At 45.0% G+C, this 19,901-nt stretch overlaps 2 protein-coding genes across 6 annotated transcripts; both read left to right on the forward strand.

Annotated features, from left to right (window-relative positions):
* The first annotated feature begins 2,280 nt into the window (after window positions 1–2,280).
* On the forward strand, window positions 2,281–14,340 carry RPP14 (ribonuclease P/MRP subunit p14). 4 transcript variants are annotated; one of them, XM_030926855.1, is made up of 6 exons: window positions 2,281–2,434; window positions 6,640–6,737; window positions 6,837–6,921; window positions 12,344–12,420; window positions 12,748–12,826; window positions 13,271–14,340. In XM_030926855.1, exons 2-6 carry the CDS (start codon window positions 6,661–6,663, stop codon window positions 13,325–13,327), a joined length of 375 nt encoding a protein of 124 aa, XP_030782715.1. In that variant the 5' UTR covers window positions 2,281–2,434; window positions 6,640–6,660; the 3' UTR covers window positions 13,328–14,340. The 4 variants fall into 4 exon arrangements, with proteins under 4 accessions (XP_030782715.1, XP_030782724.1, XP_030782719.1 ...); XM_030926864.1 differs by having other exon boundaries at window positions 2,296–2,342; window positions 13,271–13,909; XM_030926859.1 differs by lacking the exon at window positions 2,281–2,434 and adding an exon at window positions 2,522–2,655 and having other exon boundaries at window positions 13,271–13,909.
* On the forward strand, window positions 2,300–15,631 carry HTD2 (hydroxyacyl-thioester dehydratase type 2). 2 transcript variants are annotated; one of them, XM_030926846.1, is made up of 6 exons: window positions 2,301–2,434; window positions 6,640–6,737; window positions 6,837–6,921; window positions 12,344–12,420; window positions 12,748–12,826; window positions 13,271–15,631. In XM_030926846.1, exon 6 carries the CDS (start codon window positions 13,445–13,447, stop codon window positions 13,949–13,951), a length of 507 nt encoding a protein of 168 aa, XP_030782706.1. In that variant the 5' UTR covers window positions 2,301–2,434; window positions 6,640–6,737; window positions 6,837–6,921; window positions 12,344–12,420; window positions 12,748–12,826; window positions 13,271–13,444; the 3' UTR covers window positions 13,952–15,631. The 2 variants fall into 2 exon arrangements, with proteins under 2 accessions (XP_030782711.1, XP_030782706.1); XM_030926851.1 differs by lacking the exon at window positions 6,640–6,737 and having other exon boundaries at window positions 2,300–2,434.
* The last annotated feature ends 4,270 nt before the right edge of the window (window positions 15,632–19,901 follow it).

Raw genomic sequence — 19,901 nt, forward strand, 5'->3', positions numbered from 1 at the left:
GGAACTGCTCTGGTTTTCCTGGGCTGCCTGGCAGGATGCGTTTGCTAGGCAGCTGGCTTACAGGAACCCTCTCCTATTACTGAGGGTTTCCTGGGGTGCCAGACACTTTATACAATCAACTCTTTTTCCCTCAGCTCTGTGAGGTAGCTGCTGATAATCTCTCCATGTGACAGATGAGGGAGGTAGGTAAGTGGCAGAGGATGCATTTGAAGCAAGTTCTGGCGGCTTCTGAAATCAAGCTGCTTTGAGAAAGAAAATGCCAGGTTCTGTGGGGTCTGTGTTTGCTTTCTCCACCTCTTCCCACATCTGGAATAAGCCCTGTCTCCTCTGAAGGAAGAAGAAAGTAGGAACCACAGAACTGGAGAGCATGGCCAAGGTCAAGTACTGAAGCTGCTGGAAACAACACAGTGGGATTTTGAGAAAAGAATTGAGGAAGGAGATCCCCGCTGACTCAACTGTCCTGTGCAAGGCAACCCTTTGCCCCCCAACCCAAGCAAAACCAGCACATCCATTTATGAACACATGCCTTCAGTAAATAGATGTTGGGTCACCATTGGGTACCAGGAACTGGGATGCAGTGGTGAGCAACACAGACAAGCCTCCATCCTTATGGGGCTTACACTAAAGCTTCCCTTCCCACTGCAGCTCCTCAATTGGTGGTAATACAGTGCAGTGTGTAGAGCACTGGCTAGAATCAGACAGCCCATGCCACTGCTTATAACTGTGATCTTGAACAAATAACTTATCCTCTCTGTGCCTCAGTTTCTTTTTCTGTTGCCAGGCTGGAGTGCAGTGGTGTGATCTTGGCTTACTGCAACCTCTGTCTCCCAGGTTCAAGCCATTTTCCTGCTTCAGCCTTCTGAGTAACTGGGATTACAGGTGTGCACCACCGTGCCCGGCTAACTTTTGTATTTTTAGTAGAGATGGGGGTCTCACCATGTTGGCCAGGCTGGTCTTGAACTCCTGGCCTCAAGTGATCTGCCCGCCTCGGCCTCCCAAAGTGCCAGAATTACAGGCATGAGCCACTGCGCCAGGCCTGTGCCTCAGTTTCTACCTCTGAAATGGCGATGATCATAGTAATAGCCATCTCAGGATTGTGTGAGGGTTCCATGAGACAAGATATGTAAAATATTTTGCATAGTGCCTAGCACAAAGTCTTTACTTTGTGGGTCTTTTCAGGACGGCCTAGATAGAACACTACTATGTGCTGGGAGTCACAAGGGACACTGAAAGTGGGTACTATCTTTGGGGAGTGCTTGACATAGGAGATATTGAGGAGAGGAGACGCTAGATATAAATTTGTAGGCTGGGCGTGGTGGCTCACGTCTGTAATCCCAGCACTTTTGCGACGCAAGGTGGGTGGATTGCCTGAGGTCAGGAGTTCGAAACCTGCTTGGCCAACATAGCGAAACCCTGTCTCTACTGAAAATACAAAAATTAGGCCAGGCTTGGTGTCTCACGCCTGTAATCCCAAAACTTTGGGATGCCGAGGTGGGCGAATCACGAGGTCCAAGAGATCAAGACCATCCTGGCCAACATGGTGAAACCTCGTCTCTACTAAAAATACAAAAATTAGCTGGGTATGGTAGTGTATGCCTGTAGTCCCAGCTACTTGGGAGGCTGAGGCAGAAGAATCACTTGAAGGGAGGCAGAGGTTGCAGTGAGCCGAGATCGCGCCACTGCACTCCAGGCTGGCGACAGAGCAAGACTCCATCTCAATAAATAAATAAATTATAATATAATTTAAAAATTTTGTAGAATTACTCGGGCGCGGTTGCTCACGTCTGTAATCCCAGCACTTTGGGAGGCCAAGGTGGGCAGATCACTTGAGGCCAGGAGTTTGAGACCAGCCTGGCCAACATGGTGAAACCCCGTCTCTACTAAAAATACAAAAATTAGCCAGATATGTGGAGCATAACTGTAGTCCCAGCTACTCAGGAGGCTGAGGTGGGAGAATCGCTTGAGTCCTAGAGGCAGAGGTTGCAGTGAGCCAGATTGCGCCAATGCACTCCAGCCTGGGCGACAGAGTAAAACTGTTTCAAAAAAATAAAAAAACCAATTGTTGAATGAATGAATGCATTAAGAAATGGATAACTATGAAGCACTGTCCAAGGCGGAATAAACACGCCTTAAACCGCACCCTTAGCAAACTGCACACACGGCTTTTCCGGAGTGGACACCAGAGGGCGCTGAGCTCGGCCACTCTCAGCTCTGGATCGGGATTCGCGCCTGGGTCCAAGAAGACGCTGCGCGGTGACGTCATATCCGCCTGGGCGTCAGGCTTCGTGGCGTGGGACAAGGAGAAGCCAAACGTAAAGACACCAGGAGTTTATCGGGCCCAGGTCTGGCTGCTGCCGGGGAGCTTCAAGCCTTTGCGGGTTCTTGCAGCGAATAGGAGTCTGGGCAGGCGTCAGGCTAGTCCGACGGAGAGTGGGTAGGTGGAAGCTCTCCAAAGAGCGGTGGTGATTCGGGAGCCGTCTTAGTTGGCCGCGCCCCGGGCGCATGCGCGGGGCGGGCGGTGCGGTTTGGGCTGCTAGTCCGTTCCGGCCCCGGGCGATGCGTGCCTCCGTACGGCGCCGCGCAGGGTCTCGGCCGCAGAGGCGCGGGCGAGGCTTCGGAACGTGTCCTGAGCGCGCTCCGTGCGCCCGGCGCGAGGTGAGCGCTTAATGGTGGTTGTTGAAAAATACTGAAAGCCACCAAAGTTCTCAACAGTAGGGAAATTGAGCTTTTAAAAGTGATTGATTTAGTCCAAAAACTGGACGTTGCACGTCCACTGTGCACGACACAGTGTTTTAGGGCCTTGGGAAACAGCAGTGAACAAGATAGCAAGATTCTTGGAATGGACTTTCTGTTGGGATGGGGGGGAGTACAGATAAAGATAAACGAGTTACATAATAGTCATAGAAAAAGGCAAATGCTACGAAAAAGAAAGCAGGGACGGGGCATGGGGGTGGGGTGCGGTGTTAGCTGAGAAGGGCACTGGGCCAAACCGATTGAGATTTGAGCTAAGTTAAGGAGGCAAGGGTGTGAGCCCGGTCGCTGCCTGGAGGAAGAGGTTTTCCAGCATGGGGAAAAGCTAGAGCCGAGGCCCAGGGGTGGGAGCGAGACTGGCGCATGCGAAAGAACTAGGCTAGGCCTGTATGGTGGCGGGGATTGAGCGGAGGGAGAATGGCAGGACATGAGGTCAGAGGTGTAGAGGGGGCAGCCCTGCAGAACCTCCAGGCAGAGCCTTGCAGGCTGTTCTAAGGACTTTGGCCTTACTCTGGATAAAACGGGAACCATAGCAAGGTTTTGAGCAGAGGAATGATGTAGTTTGAGTAGATGTTAATGGACTCACGGGCCACCGTAGAGTTGGAGAAGCGGGGGAGTAGGGGGAATCAAAAATTTATTACTAATAGGTCAGATTAGGAGCTTCCCTGTGCAGCCACTAAAAAAGGCTGGCTTTAGCCCGGGCGCGGTGGCTCATGCCTGTAATCCTAGTACTTTGAGGGGGCCGAGGTCGGCGGATCACTTGACGCCAGGAGTTGGAGACCAGCCTGGGCCAACATGGCAAAACCCCATTTGTACTAAAAAATGCAAAAGTTAGCCGGGTGTGATGACATATGTCTGTAATCCCAGCTACTCGGGAGGCTGAGGCACAAGAATTGCTTCGACCCGAAGCATTCCAACCTGGGCGACAGAGTGAGACTCCATCTCAAAACAAACAACAAGACTTTAAAGATGGGGGTGACAGTGACTTCGTGAGCCCACATCTGTGGAGAGCCTGGTGAATATATTTAATACCAGTCTGTACAAAAGTACTTCCCAGTCATCCTCTCCTTTAATCTCAGAACAGCCTGCAGAGGGCAGTGCTGTCATTTGTAAGTTGTTTTTTTTTTTTTTAATTGCAAAAAATACGTGACATAAAATTTATCGTAAGTGGCATTGAATACATTTACAACGCTGTGCAGCCGTCACCACTGTCCATCTCGTGGACGTTGTGTAAGTCTTCGTTTTACTGGCATTTAAGCCCTGGGCGTAATTTCACTCCCCTACTTTAGGCAGCCAGCTCCATCAAGGCAGTAACACTAAAAAACATTTATGTGCCAAGCAATGAAAGAAACAGATTGAGGTTTCTTGTTTGCCCTGCCCTTGTAGGTAGGGGAGACTCTGGTGACTGGGAAAGAAGCATCAGGTAAGTATTGCCGCTGTCCTGAAACCAAGGATTCTCTTGAATATATAGCCTTACCACTGTCACTTTTCCCTCCTTTGAATACCTACTTTGTGTCATAGTATTACAGTATTTTTTGTTTGTTTTGGAGACAGGGTGATGCTGAGTCACCCAGGCTGGAGTGCAGTGGTACAATCACAGTGCACTGTATCCTTAACCTCCCAGAGTCAAACTATCCTCCCACCTCAGCCCCTGGAGTAGCTGGAACTACAGGCACACACTACCATGCCTGGCTAATTTAAATTTTTTTTTTTTTTTTTTTTTTTTTTTTTTTTTTTTTTTTTTTTTTTTGAGACGGAGTCTAGCTCTGTCGCCCAGGCTGGAGTGCAGTGGCCGGATCTCAGCTCACTGCAAGCTCCGCCTCCCGGGTTTACGCCATTCTTCTGCCTCAGCCTCCCGAGTAGCTGGGACTACAGGCGCCCGCCACCTCGCCCGGCTAGTTTTTTTTTTTTTTTTTTTGTAGAGACGGGGTTTCACCGTGTTAGCCAGGATGGTCTCGATCTCCTGACCTCGTGATCCGCCCGTCTCGGCCTCCCAAAGTGCTGGGATTACAGGCTTGAGCCACCGTGCCCGGCCAAATTTTTTTTTTTTTTTTTAAGAGACAGGGTCTCACTATGTTTCCCAGGCTGGTCTCAAACTCCTGGCCTCCCAAACTGTTGAGATTATAGGCATGATTACCACGCCGGGTCCCAAAGTATTAATGTTTGTTGAATGGATTGGTAGATGTAGCTCCTTGACCCTGACTTCTTTTCTCCAGAGGTCACCATCTGGGAGTGGTTGAAATTGGGTCTAACCCAGAGTGATTTTGGAAATGCTGGTCTATAGCTCTGTGACCTTTGATAAGTCTCTTTCCTTGATTGGGCCTCAGTTTCCTGGTCCCTGCAGTGGGGGATCCATATATTAAACAAATAGACGATGTTAAGAGATTGCATAACATGGGGACTTAATTTAGAACAGGGTGTCAGAGAAGACCTCCATGAAGAGGTGACATTTAAACTGAAAGTTGAAGGATGAATAGGACCTATCCAGGGGAGAGCAAGGTTGGCGGGGAGCCAAGGAAAGGAACTGTCTGCAGAGAGATGAGCATGTTCTACGTTCTTGAAAGTTCAAACCTTTTAGAAGCTGCATCGAGTGCCCATTCCAGGAATCCCTCTTCTCAACCCCTGTGCTGTTTAAGCTCAGTCGTTCACAGTCAGTCTTGCACAGACCTGGCTTTCCGACAGAGAGCAGGCAGACCCAGGATGGGAGGAGATGGCAGAACGACCACCCCTCATTCTTCTCTTTGTGTTCTGTGTTGACTGAGAGTAAACAAGAGGATCTTCTTGTTTACTTTTCAAATCTTAAGATTTTACTCCTTTATGCCATTTTTTTGGATAAAGAGGCGTCATAACTGGTCTTGAGCGAGCTCAGAGTGGTTGGAATCTCTGGGTACCCTTGGGCAGATGATACCTACGTTTACTAAACCTCTGTGTCATCTTCTCAGAAATGGGAATAATATCGCTTACCTCAGGAGCATTTTGAAGACAAGCTAAGGCACGTGAAATGTTTAGCACAGAGCTGAGTGCTCATAAGGAAAATTATTAGCCAAAATTATGTTATTAGGTTTTAAGTAAGAGTACAGTAATTTGGCATATACAGAATATAGAAACTTCTTTTGTCTTTGTATCGGTAACCTTAGTTTGACCAGAATTAGATGAGTTACTGTGCCCAGAAGTCTTTTAAAAACCAAACAGGCGGCTGGGCACGGTGGCTCACGCCTGTAATCCTGGCACTTTGGGAGGCCAAGGCGGGCGTATCACAAGGTTAGGAGTTCGAGACCAGCCTGACCAATATGGTGAAACCCCGTCTCTACTAAAAATACAAAAAAGTTAGCCAGGCGTGGTGGCACATGCCTGTAATCCCAGCTACTTGGGAGGCTGAGGCAGGAGAATTGCTTGAACCCGGGAGGCGGAGTTTGCAGTGAGCCAAGATTGCGCCACTGCAATCCAGCCTGGGTGACCAAGCGAGACTCCTCCAAAACAAAAAACAAAAAAAATAGGAAGGCCGGACCTGATGGGCACATTTGTAATCCCAGCACTTTGGGAGGCTGAGGTGGGCAAACTGCTTGAGCCCAGGAGTTTGAAACTAGCCTGGGCAACATGGTGAAACCCTGTCTGTACAAAAATACAAAAATTTGCTGGATGTGGTGGCATGTGCCTAGAGTCCCAGCTACTCAGGAGGCTGAGGCAGGAGGATCACCTGAGCCTGGAGAGCCTGAGGTGGAGGCTACAATGAACTGTGATTGCACCACTGCACTTCAGGCTAGATGACAGGGTGAGACCCTGCCTTCAAACAAACAAAAAAAAAAACCCAAATAGGCCAAATTCTCATCAAAACTATGAAAAATAGCATGTGCATTGGTCATTTCTAGCCCTCTTGACTTACTGTAGGTGTGATCAGCACTGGAAAAGATGCCTGCCCCTGCTGCCACATATGAAAGAGTAGTTTACAAAAACCCTTCCGAGTACCACTACATGAAAGTCTGCCTGTAAGTTTAGTTTTCTAAGTTCTATTTTAGATTACTTTTCTAACATCAATCTGAATAGAATGAAATTTAATATGTCTTTTTTTTTCTTTTTTTTTTTAGAGAATTTCAAGATTGTGGAGTTGGACTGAATGCTGCACAGTTCAAACAGCTGCTGATTTCGGCTGTGAAGGACCTGTTTGGGGAGGTATGGAATCACTTGGTAGATTGAACATTCCAAAGATCTTTGTAAGAACTACAGAAAGAGGCTGGGCGCAGTGGCTCATGCCTGTAATCCCAGCAATTTGGAGGCCTGTAATCCCAGCAATTTGATCACGAGGTCAAGAGGTCGAGACCATCCTGGCCAACATGGTGAAACCCCATCTCTACTAAAAATACAAAAATAAGCCAGGTGTGGTGGCACATGCCTGTAATCCTAGCTACTTGGGAGGCTGAGTCGGGAGAATCGCTTGAACCTGGGAGGTGGAGGTTGCAGTTAGCTGAGATCGCACCACTGCACTCCAGCCTGGCGACAGAGCAAGACTCTTTGTCTCAAAAAAAAGAAAGAAATACAGAAAGAATGCTTTTCTTTTCTTTTCTTTTTTTTTTTTTTTTTGAGACGGAGTCTCGCTCTGTGGCCCAGGCTGGAGTGCAGTGGCCGGATCTCAGCTCACTGCAAGCTCCGCCTCCCAGGTTCACGCCATTCTCCTGCCTCAGCCTTCCCAGTAGCTGGGATTACAGGCGCCCGCCACCTCGCCCGGCTAGTTTTTTGTATTTTTTAGTAGAGATGGGCTTTCACCATGTTAGCCAGGATGGTCTCGATCTCCTGACCTCGCGTGATCCGCCCGCCTCGGCCTCCCAAAGTGCTGGGATTACAGGCTTGAGCCACGGCGCCCAGCCTAAGAATGCTTTTCAAACATTAAAAAAAAAATTTTTTTTAATTATACAACTCTGTATTTTAAAATGTTTTATTCATGTATTGTAATAAACACATTTGTATTCCTTTTTTTCCTCCTTCATCGTCTCTACCCTGCTACCCTTCCCAGCCTCTGGTAATCACCAATCTACTTTCTATCCTCATGAGATCTACTCCTTTTTTTTTTTTTTTTTTTTTTTTGAGATGGAGTCTTACTCTGTTGCCCAGGCTAGAGTGCAGTGGCATATTCTCGGCTTACTGCAGCCTCTGCCTCCCAGGTTCAAGGGATCTTCCTGCCTTAGCCCCCGCCAGTAGCTGAGATTACAGGCACACGCTACCATGCCCAGCTAATGTTTGTATTTTTTCTAGAGACAGGGTTTCGCCATGTTGGCCAGGCTGGTCTTGAACTCCTGACCTCAGGTGATCCACCCTCCTCGGGCTGCCAAAGTGCTGGGATTACAGGCGTGAGCCACTGCACCTGGCAAGATCTGCTCTTTTAGCTCTCACATACGAGTGAGAACATGCAACAGTTGTCTTTCTGTGCTTGGCTTACTTCACTTAACAAAATGGCCTCCAGTTCTATTCATGGTGCTGCAAATGACAGAATTTCATCTTTTTTTTTTTATGACTGAGTAATATTCCATTGTAACATATACCACTTTTTTTTTTTATCCATTGATGGACGCTTAAGTTCTGTATTTTGGCTATTGGGAATAGTACTGCAATAAATGTGAGAGTGCATATGTCTTTTTGTTGTTTTTCTCCCGCCTTGGCATCCCAAATTGCTGGGATTACAGCATGAGCCCATACACCCAGCTGCACATGTCTTTTTGAATTGATTTCCTTTCCCTTGGATTTCTGCTTAGTAGTAGACTTGCTGGATTAAATGGTATTCTATTTTTAGTTTAGTTTCTTTTGTTTTTTGTTTTTGAGATGAAGTCTTGCTGTGATGCCCAGGGTGGAGTGCAGTGGCATGGTCATGGCTCACTACAGCCTCAACCGCCCAAGCTCAAGTGATTTTCCCACCCCAGAATCCCTAGTAGCTGGGACCACAGGCATATGTACCACCAAGCCAATTTTTTTACTTGCAGAGACAAAGTCTCACCATGTTGCCCAGGCTCCTGGACTCAAGCAATCCTCTTTCCTTGGCCTCCCAAAGTTCTGGGATTATAAACATGAACCACTGCACCTGACCTATTTTTAGTTTTTTGGGAAACCTCCATGCTGTTCTCCATAGTGGTTGTACAGTTACATTCCTCCCAGTAGTGTATGAGGGTTCCCCGAGAGATTATTTTATTTATTTATTTTTTTGAGATGGAGTCTTGCGCTGTCGCCCAGGCTGGAGTGCATTGGCACAACCTCCGCCCGCCCGGATTCAAGCGATTCTCCTGCCTCAACCTCCCGAGTAGCTGGGACTACAGGCGCCTGCCACCACGCCCAGCTAATTTTTGTATTCCCCTAGAGATTATTTTAAAACTGTTTGAAATTGCAGAAGTAAACTTTCAGAAGTGATGAATTTTGTTGGATTTATTCTAATATGCCTTCTGTTTTACAAGGAACACGGTAGACAAATGTTTGTTGTGGCACAGTGCTACTCAAAGTGTGGCCTAGACTGGCAACCTGCAAACTCTTTGCCCATCTTGAAGAGATAAGGAATTTGCAGCTAGTACACTACCACTTTTAATGAGAAAGTCTCCTTATGGTCCAGGCGCAGTGGCTCACTCCTGTAATCCCAGCTCTTCGGGAGGCTGAGGCGAGCGGATCACGTAAGGTCAGGAGTTTGAGACTAGCCTAGACAACATGGTGAAACCTTGTCTCTACTAAAAATACAAGAATTAGCTGGGCGTGGTGGCACATGCCTGTAGTCCTAGCTACTTGGAAGCCTGATGGAAGAGAATTGCTTGAACCTGGGAGGCGGAGGTTGCAGTGAGCCCAGATCACGCCACTGCATTCCAGCCTGGGCGACAGAACAAGACTCTGTCTCAAAAAAAAAAAAAAAAACCTCCTTATGAAAAAAAGAACTGAACTAAACACAGTGATTAATGATACTATTGGTTTACACTCTGATTCAACTCCTTATTTTGTCATAGACCGACACTTTAAGCAGATTTGAGAAAAGAAGTAGAGAAGTAGAGTTTTAGAAGTTGAGAGAAGACAGAGGATGCTCAGGAAATTATTTTCTGATTCATATAGTCTATCAAATCAAAATATGCTAAGTACCTCATCAAAATTTAAAGCCTCGGCTGGGCGCGGCGGCTCACACCTGTAATCCCAGCACTTTGGGAGGCCGAGGCGGGCAGATCACAAGGTCAGGAGATCGAGACCATGGTGAAACCCCGTCTCTACTAAAAATACAAAAAAATTTAGCCGGGCGTGGTGGCGGGCGCCTGTAGTCCCAGCTACTGGGGAGGCTGAGGCAGGAGAATGGTGTGAACCCGGGAGGCGGAGCTTGCAGTGAGCTGAGATCCGGCCACTGCACCCCAGCCAGGGCGACAGAGCGAGACTCCGTCTCAAAAAAAAAAAAAAAATTTAAAGCCTCTGCAAAAGACTTTTTAAGAGGATGAAAAGGCCAGGCGTGGTAGCTCACAGCTATAATCCCACCACTTTGAGAAGTCAAGTGGGTGGATCAGTTGAGCCCAGGAGTTCCAGACCAGCCTGGGTATCTGGTGAAACCCCGTCTCTATAAAAAAATTTGAAAAATTGAGCCAGGTGTGGTGGTGTGCACCTATAGTCCCAACTAGTCAAGAGACTGGGATGGGAGGATTGCTTGAGCCCAAGAGCTCAAGGTTGCTGTAAGTGGTGATCACACCACCATGGCTGGGGGTGGGGGTGGGAAAGGATGAAAAGATGAATTACATACTAGGGGAAAATATTTGTAAACCACGTATCCAACAAAGGACTATAGTGTTTAGAATATATAAATGACACTTGGCCTGGTGCAGTGGCTCATGCCCGCAATCCCAACACTTTGAGAGACCAAGGCAGGAAGATTTCTTGAGGTCAGGAGTTCGAGGCTGTAGTGAACTCTGATTGCACCACTGCATGCAGCCTGGGCAACAGAACAAGACCCTGTCTCAATAATAATAACACGCGGGTTTGGTAGCTCACGCCTGTAATCCCAGCACTTTGGGAGGCTGAGGTGGGTTGATCGCCTCAGGTCAGGAGTTGGAGACCATCCTGGCCAACATGGCAAAACCCCGTCTCTGCTAAAACTATAAAAACTAGCCAGGTGTGGTGGCACATACCTGTAACCAGCTATTCGGGAGACTAAGGCAGGAGAATCACTTGAACCTGGGAGGCAGAGGTTGCAGTGAGCCAAGATCACCACTGCACTCCAGCCAGGGTGACAGAGCGAGATTCTTGTCTCAAGAAAATAATATTAATAATAATAAAGAAGTATCAAAACTCAGCCAAACAATTCAATTAGAAATTTGAATTGTTTGGCAAAAACATTAACAGACATTTTACTAAAGAGAATGTATGGTTTTGGCAAAGAAGCATATGGAAAGATGTTTAACATTAGCCATTAGGGAAATGCACATTAATGGCACAATGAGATACCACAGCATACCTAGCAGAGTGACTGAAATAAAAAATAACAACTTTAAATGCTAGCAAGAATGTGCAGAAACTGGATCACTCATACACTATAGTGAGTATGTAAAATAGTGCAGCCGCTCTGGAACGTAGTTTGGCAGTGTCTTTTTTTTTTTGGTAAAATTACATAGAGCCACACACAGGTATAAATATGAGTAGACATACAGTTGGTAAAATCTGAATAACCTCTGGATTGTACCAATACCACTTTTCTAGTTTTACTACTGTAATGTAGTTACGCAGGACATTGACATTGCAGGAGGCTGGATGAAGAGTGCATGGAACCTCCCTGTACATTTTTTTTTAATTAATTATTTATTTTTGAGACGAAGTTTTGCTCTTATTGCCCAGGCTGGTGTGCAATGGCACGATCTTGCCTCACTGCAACCTCCGCCTCCCAGGTAGCTGGGATTACAGGCATGCGCCACCACACCGGGCTAATTTTGTATTTTTAGTAAAAATGGGGTTTCTCCGTGTTGATCAGGCTGGTCTCAAACTCCCAACCTCAGGTGATCCGCCCCCCCCTTGGCCTCCCAAAGTGCTGGGATTACAGGCATGAGCCACTGTGCCTGGCCAATCCCTGTACATTTCTTTGTGATCTCTTGTGAGTCTATAATTTTTCTAAATACAAAATTAAAAAAAATATATGTCTGTGTGTACCTATGTGTCAGGTAGAAAACCTTGTTCCTGGGGTTTATATAGCTGCGAACAAACAGACATGGCCTCTGCCACATGGACTAATGTCTTGGTTCTTGTAATAGGAAAACATGTTGGACAATTAATGACAAGAATAAAGGGAATTATAAAAGAGAAGGTGTGGTGTCCTGTACAGGAAAGAACATAACAAGCTGAGTTTGTCTCAACTTGAAAATCGGTCAAGGAACAATTTAAATGAAGACTCAAAGGATGAGGGACATCAGCCTTATGCAGAGGTGTAGGCAGAACATGCTAGGCAGAGAGAGCTGTAAGTAAGTAGGCAACTAAAGCGCCAGCACCATTAAATAAAATACTGCTTTTGTGGAGGAGAAAATCTGAAAACTCAATGGTTGTCAAAAGTTGATAAGCATTCAAGAATAATAGTGAGAATAGCCTGCTAATAGCATTATTCCACATTCAGGTTGATGCCGCCTTACCTTTGGACATCCTAACCTATGAAGAGAAGACCTTGTCAGCCATCTTGAGAATATGTAGCAGGTATGACAGAGAGTGGGACATTTATAGTATAACAGGGCAGAGAGAGACCGATGGAGAAATAGAGCAAAAATGCTCTTCTGAGAATGAGAATTTTTTTGTTGTGAACTCTGAGCAGCTTTTGGGAATTTAAACTGGGATGAATATGAACATTCATCCACCAGAAACTTGTACTCTAGAGAGGGCAAAACTTAGGATTTGGTTACAGCTGTAGTTTCCCATTGATGGTTACAGTTGCAAAGTCAGAAGTGAATATTTTAGAAATCTTAGTTGAGGTTCATTTTGTTCTCTGCCTATGACACAGTGTGTATTTTCTTGATATTTCTGCAGTGGTCTTGTCAAATTGTGGAGCTCTTTGACCCTGTTAGGATCCTATAAAGGCAAAAAATGTGCTTTCCGGGTGATTCAGGTAAAGACTATTTCCTCACATATTCCAAACAAGATTGAGTGGTGGGTCGACTGCTTCTTAATATACTCAACTCATTTTTGTGCTTGCGTAAATGTAATATGATTAAAATGATTTAAGTAGGGGAAAATAAAGGACTTGATTGTTTCCAAAAATGTGAGCCAGAGCACTTCGATTTTAAATTCTGTGGGAGATGTTTTGGGATAAAACTTGCAATCCTGTGGTTAAGGCTTATTTTTCATTTAACGCTTAAAGCTTTGTGTGTTATATATTGGTATGCTCTTTTTGAGCTGTGAGTACTTGTTACTGAAGGCATCCTCTCAGGATGCTCTGTAAAATGCTCCTACATCAGTTTTGTTAATCCTGTAAAACTGGGCATGTTTCCCCATTGCCCTGTGCTTCAGTGGAGTTTCTCCCGATGCTTTAACCTTTTTCTTTCTCTTGTAGGTTTCTCCATTTCTCCTTGCATTATCTGGTAATAGTAGGGAACTAGTATTGGATTGAATGAATAGTCTTCCATTTTGGAAACATTCCTCCACTCTCATATTTATTTTTTGGTGCCTGCATGTTTGAAGACTGAAGCAGGCTAAAAGCTCTTGATGAAATTTGTGGGTGCTGAAGATGTTCCCACTAATTTCCAGCCATCGCTTTTGGTGGGGTGGGCTTTGGAGGACAGTCTGCCTGAACCTACCAGTGCTGACCCTGCAGCACTTTCAGCATATGCACATCAAAGTTGGAGACCGCGCTGAACTTAGGAGGGCCTTCACACAGACAGATGTGGCTACCTTCTCAGAATTAACGGGGGATGTCAATCCTTTGCATTTAAATGAAGACTTTGCAAAACACACCAAGTTTGGAAATACAATTGTACATGGAGTTTTAATCAATGGACTTATCTCAGCTCTCCTGGGAACTAAAATGCCAGGGCCAGGTTGTGTATTTCTTTCCCAGGAAATTAGCTTTCCAGCCCCTTTATATATTGGAGAAGTTGTTTTAGCTTCTGCAGAAGTGAAAAAGCTGAAGCGGTTCATTGCTATTATTGCAGTGTCATGTTCTGTAATAGAAAGTAAAAAGACTGTTATGGAAGGCTGGGTTAAAGTTATGGTTCCAGAAGCTCCCAAATCCTGAAATATGTGTTTAAAGATGCAACCTCAAACACCAATGCTGTAGTTAAAGAGCCTCTGGGGAAATGGATTGCTGCTTTTCACCAAAGAATGGTTGATAGGCCCAAAAGCCCATCTTAGTTAGGGGAAGAGAGCAGGTAGAGTGTTGTTCAAATGCCAACTTTCCAGTTTGGCCTTATGCTTCATGCAGACTTGAGTGTATGCAGGATTTTCATTATCTGCCTGGCTTTTTTGTTTTTTGCTTTTTAATTCAAGAAGTGGGCTGGGCCCAGCGGCTCATGCCTATAATCCTGGCATTTTGGGAGGCTGCGGCAGGCAGATCACTTGAGGTCAGGAGTCCAAGACCAGCCTGGCCAACATGGTAAAACCCCATCACTACCAAAAAAAAAAAAATACAACTATCTGTGCTTGGTGACTTGGCCCTGTAGACCCAGCTGCTCGAGAGGCTGAGGTGGGAGAATTGCTTGGGCCTGAGAGCTGGAGGTTATGGTGAGACTGAGATCGTACCACTGCACTGTAGTCTGGGTGACAGAGCGAGACCCTGTCTCAATAAAGAAAAAAGTATTGGGAAGGTTATTTGAAGACGCTAGCTTTAAATCAGGCATGGCGGCTCACGCCTGTAATCCTGGCATTTTGGGAGGCCGAGGCAGGCGAATCACTTGAGGTCATGAGTTCAAGACCAGCCTGGCCAACATATGAAACCCCATCTGTACTAAAAATACAAAAGCTAACTGGGTGTGGTGGCGGGCACCTGTAATCCCAGCTACTTGGGAGGCTGAAGCAGGAGAATCGCTTGAACCTGGGAGGTTGCAGTGAGCCGAAATCATACCATTGCACTTCATCCTGGGTGACAGAGCAAAACTCCACCTCAGAAAAAAAAAAAGAGAGATTGTACTTTTAGGAATTCAGACCTAGATAGATTTGCATTTGGATAACAGAACCCTACCTATATTTTTGTAGAAGCAGCTTCTCACTGAATTGTAACTGTAACAATTGTTGAAGGCAAAAATAGAAGTTGGGTCATCTTTGAACACCTACTTTTTATCATTGAATATTTTTAGGCCCTGTTCTTCAGTATCTGAGTCACAAGGTGGCATCTTGGTCTACCTTCAGTGAGACTTGCGTTTCACGGGAGGGGCGTATGTGCATCCTTGGTCTCAGTTATGTAAACTCTCTGATCTATAAAGTAGTGGTAACACATGCCACATGGGATAGTTGGTGGAAATGATAGCTGGAGTTAAGCACAGGACCCAGTCTCTCAGCAGTAGCTTCTAATTATTGTTGCCCATTTCCGCTGCAACTGAGGTGAGAGGTTTTCCTGAGTTTGAAGCTGACTGGCCCACAGTTAAACATAACAGACCAGTCTTTCAGGGTGTCAAGCAACCTCTATTAGTGTTCTTAAGTACAGTTCCTGTTTTAAAAGTTCAGAGTATTCCTTGAAAATTTGGATTTACCTCTCGTTATATGAATAATACATGCTTATAGTAAAAAAAAAAAAAAATTGTAAGAAATAAAAAAATATTAAGACGACTATGGAGACCAAATTCTTAAGACTTCGGGAGCTGGGGGCCAGGGAGGTTATATTGAAGGGAAGATGTACCTAACATGTTAGTACTAAATGGCCATCCCAACACAGCCAACACTTTTGTTTCCATTTTTTAATAACATTGAAATGTAATTCACATACCATAAAATTCACCTTTTTAAAGTGTGCATTTCAGTGGTTTTCAGAATATCCACAGTTGTACAAATATCACCAAATCAAATTTTTTTAGCATTTTTCATCCCCCAAAAGAAACCCCCATTAGCAGTCAATCCATTTATCTTCTCCAGTCCTAGGGAGTCACCAGTCTACTTTCTGTGTCTGTGGATTTCCCTATTCTGGACATTTCATATAAGTTCATACAATATATGGTCCTTTGGAACTGGCTTCTTCGATATAGCATGTTTTCAGGGTTCATCCATTTTACAGCATGTATCAGTACATTTTATTTTATGGCTGAATAATATTCCATTGTATTTACCCATCCATCAGTTGATATTTGGATTATTTTTGCTTTTTGACTGTTAATGTTAGGAACATTATAGAAAAGGTTTTTGTGTGCACAGGTTTTAAATTCCACGAGTGGAATTGCTGGATCATGTGACTTTAATATAAAGAATTGTCAAATTGTTCTTGAAATTACTATTGGGCATGAGGTGGTATCTCATTGTAGTTATGATTTCCATGTATCTTATGTCAGCCAGTACATTCAAGACAATCTATGACAGAATTTTTAATTTTTACCCAGAGAGCAGCTGAACAGACGACTAGAAATAATTATTCTAGGCCAGGCGTGGTGGCTCACGCCTGTAATCTCAGCACTTTGGGAGACTGAGGCGGGCGGATCACGAGGTTAAGGTCAAGAGATTGAGACCATCCTGGCCATTGTGATGAAACCCCATCTCTACTAAGAACACAAAAAAATTACCTGGGCATGGTGGTGCATGGCTGTAATCCCAGCTACTCGGAGGCTGAGACAGGAGAATCACTTGAACTGGGAGGCGGAGGTTGCACTGATCCCAGATGGTGCCACTGCTCTTTATCCTGGGTGATGGAGTGAGACTCAGTCTCAAAAAAAAGAAAAAAAAATGGATTATTCTAGTCACTAGAGGGCAGTGCTGTGTATAAAGTTAGTACTTTAAAACTTTAATATTGTATTATACCATACTCTCGTTTTCAAAGGTGGAAGACAAGACCAAAATCAATGTGAGAAGCAAGGATACTGTTCTCGTGAGTTTCAGAATGTGCAGTATATGCAGGCTGAGGTCCACCTAAGAAGACTTTTATAGGTGAATCACTAGACGTGCTGAAAATGTGTTCAAATGGCAAAACAATGGGAAACATGAGGCAAAAATACATGGACTTGAGGCCAAAACTGCTTGCTCCTGCAGAACTCGTTCCCTGGGATTTAGCAGCAGTCTTAAAGTTACGTCCATAACTGGATCGGGATGTGATCATTGATACTGATAGCCACCATTTTTTCAGTGCCTGATGAGTTGATTTTCTACATTAATGCTAATCCTTGAAACAACTTTGTGAAGTTAACGTTATCCTGTTTTTAAGTAGGATAACTGTGACTTGCCCAGGGTTGTTCAGTGAATAAGCAGTACAGCTGGGATTCAAACTTGGACCTGCCTGGCTCCAAAGCCTTTTCTTTTCCATCACATCTGTGGGTCTTAGGTTCCTGTAGGGGCCAAAGGGAAACTTCCCCTTTGCCCTCTGAAGGTTCACTCTGAAAAATCAACTGAGAAAAGGCAGATTAATTGGAGAAAAGGTATACCAATATATTAGCTTGCATGAAGGGGAGAGCCACAGAGTGATTATCCCCCCAAACCCCTACACAATAGGGTTTAGAAGCTTAAATACCACCTTAAGGTTACAGAAAGAATGGGCTTGGATCAGTGGCATAACAGTTTCTGGGAGCCGGAGAAGAGGAAGCCTGGCTGGCAAAGGTGGTCTTGTTACGTAAATGAAGTTCCACAGGTGGCAACCCTCAAAAGAATAGATGATGAATGTTTTAGACCATTTTTGTTGTTTGAGATGGATTCTTGCTCTTATTGCCCAGGCAGGATTGCAATGGCCCGATCTTGGCTCACTGCAGCCTCCGCCTCCCAGGTTCAAGCGATTCTCTTGCCTCAGACTCCCCAGTAGCTGGGATTACAGGCACACGCCACCATGCCAAGCTAATTTTCCATTTTTAGTAGAGACGGGATTTCACCATGTTGGCCAGGCTGGCCTCGAACTCCTGACCTCAGGTGATCTGGCCTCTCAAAGTGCTGGGATTACAGGTGTGAGCCATGTCCCAGCATGTTTCAGACCTTTAAAGTGTCAGACTAAGTTAATCTTCCCGAGATCCAGACAAGGGAAAGCCAGGCTGCATCAAGCAGATTCTCTGCAAATACAAGTTTCCCCCACAAAAGACAGCTTTGCAGGGCTACTTCTGTTGGCTCTCTGAACAGCCATCTGAAAATATGACAAGTATATTTTGGGGTGAAATATTTTTATTTCCTTCATTGGCATTGCTGGAACTGGAGCACTGTCAGTTTCTGTAATAGCATCTTACATGGCATTAAAATAATGGGAATCATTCTATAGCAATCTTTTTGCTTTCAGAATGTTCTAGATCTTATTCCCTGCTAGAGTTGTAGCATTTTCCTAATACTATTAGTTGAAAGTCTTCCACCCATGCATATCACCTACCCTTTTTCTAAGCCAACACTCAGTGATTATTTGTCTTCACCGAAGAATTGCTTAAAGGGTTAAAGATGAAAAATATAGGGTAGGGAAGGGATGTCAGATCTGAATGATAGTTGATTTATACTGTGTAACTTTCAAAAGTAGCCCCAGGGCGCTGTGGCTCAACGCTGAGGAAAGAGAGAGACCCTCTCATATTGTTTTATATTGTTTTATACTCAGTACCTGTTTTAAGAAAAAAACAAGGAAGTAAAACCAAAGACAGGCAGCCCAGTGCCAGGCCCACAACCAGGCCTGGGCCTGCCTGGCCTAAACCCAGTAGTTAAAAATCAACTCATAACTTAGAAACCGATATTATTCATAAATTCCAGGCATTGTATAAAAGAACGTAGTGAAACTCCCGGACCTGTTTTGTTTCTCTCTGACCACCGGTGCATGCAAACCCTGTCACGTACCCCTTGCTTGCTCAAATCAATCATGACCCTTTCATGTGAAATCTTTAGTGTTGTGAGCCCTTAAAAGGGACAGAAATTGTGCACTCAGGGAGCTCGGATTTTAAGGCAGTAGCTTGGCGATGCTCCCAGCTGAATAAAGCCCTTCCTTCTACAACTTGGTGTCTGAGAGGTTTTGTCTGCGGCTCGCCCGCTACAGTTTTTGGTTCCCTGACCGGGAAGCGAGGTAACTGATGGATGGCCGAGGCAGCCTGTTAGGCAGCTTAGGCCTGCCCTGTGGAGCACCCTGCAGGGGACTCTGGCCAGGCTGAGTGACATGAGCCAAAGAGTGCTCCCAGGTAGGCAGTTGTCCCGGTAAAACGCCTCATCAGAGCAGTGCGTAGCAGGCCCCCACAGAGGATGAACACAGTGGCTGAATACCGGGAAGGAACTGGCACTTGGAGTCCGGACATCTGAAACTTGGTAAGACTAGTCTTTGGAACTTGCCCCACTCCATTTGAGTGGAAGCGTGGCCTGATCACCCATGGTGTGCCTGTATTGGCACTTTTGTTCTGGTTTTGTCTTAAATTGCCGAATACTTTGGTTTTGGTTTTGACTTGGCTTAAATTTCTTGGTACTCGGATTTTGAATTTCGTGGTATTCTGATTTTGGTTTGGTATAAACGATAAAAGTGTGTGTGTGTGTACCCTCTTTACCTGTTCTATGTTTTGTGGTGAATGTGTGTGGTGTGAGTGTGGTATTTTGTCTTGAGAAAACATGGGTCAGGTGCAAAATAAGCCCACCCCACTGAGAACTATGTTGAAAACTTTCAAGAAAGGAAAAAAGGGGGGAGGCAGAATTTACATAAAAAGAATGTTATATGATAAATTCTTGTCCTGAAATAAATTAACTGGTTATTTTTTTTTAAAAAAAGTTTGTAATAAGTCAGAAAGTTGAGACATGTCAAAAAAAAAAAATTGCGAAAGTCGTAAAAGAAAAAAATGTTATAAAAAATTTTTTATGCAAAAAAGTCATATAATTTAAAAGTAATATGGCCTCCTGAGTACTATTGGAAAAAAGAGTTTATGTGCAAAGTGTATAAAAAAGTAAAATAGGCCGGGCGCGATGTCTCAAGCCTGTAATCCCAGCACTTTGGGAGGCCGAGACGGGCGGATCACGAGGTCAGGAGATCGAGACCATCCTGGCTAACACAGTGAAACCCCGTCTCTACTAAAAAATACAAAAAAACCCAGCCGGGCGAGGTGGCGGGTGCCTGTAGTCCCAGC

The sequence above is a fragment of the Rhinopithecus roxellana genome, chromosome 1 (genome assembly GCF_007565055.1).
Source record: "Rhinopithecus roxellana isolate Shanxi Qingling chromosome 1, ASM756505v1, whole genome shotgun sequence".
Lineage (NCBI taxonomy): Eukaryota > Metazoa > Chordata > Mammalia > Primates > Cercopithecidae > Rhinopithecus > Rhinopithecus roxellana.

Excerpts from the sequence above, each read along its gene's own strand:
- HTD2 (XM_030926851.1), top strand. The coding sequence starts at position 13,445 with ATGTTCCCACTAATTTCCAGCCATCGCTTTTGGTGGGGTGGGCTTTGG.
- RPP14 (XM_030926855.1), top strand. The coding sequence starts at position 6,661 with ATGCCTGCCCCTGCTGCCACATATGAAAGAGTAGTTTACAAAAACCCT. Across the intron at positions 6,922-12,343 it reads TGAAGGACCTGTTTGGGGAG|GTTGATGCCGCCTTACCTTT; the intron begins GTATGGAATCAC and ends TTCCACATTCAG. Across the intron at positions 12,827-13,270 it reads GTGCTTTCCGGGTGATTCAG|GTTTCTCCATTTCTCCTTGC; the intron begins GTAAAGACTATT and ends TTTCTCTTGTAG.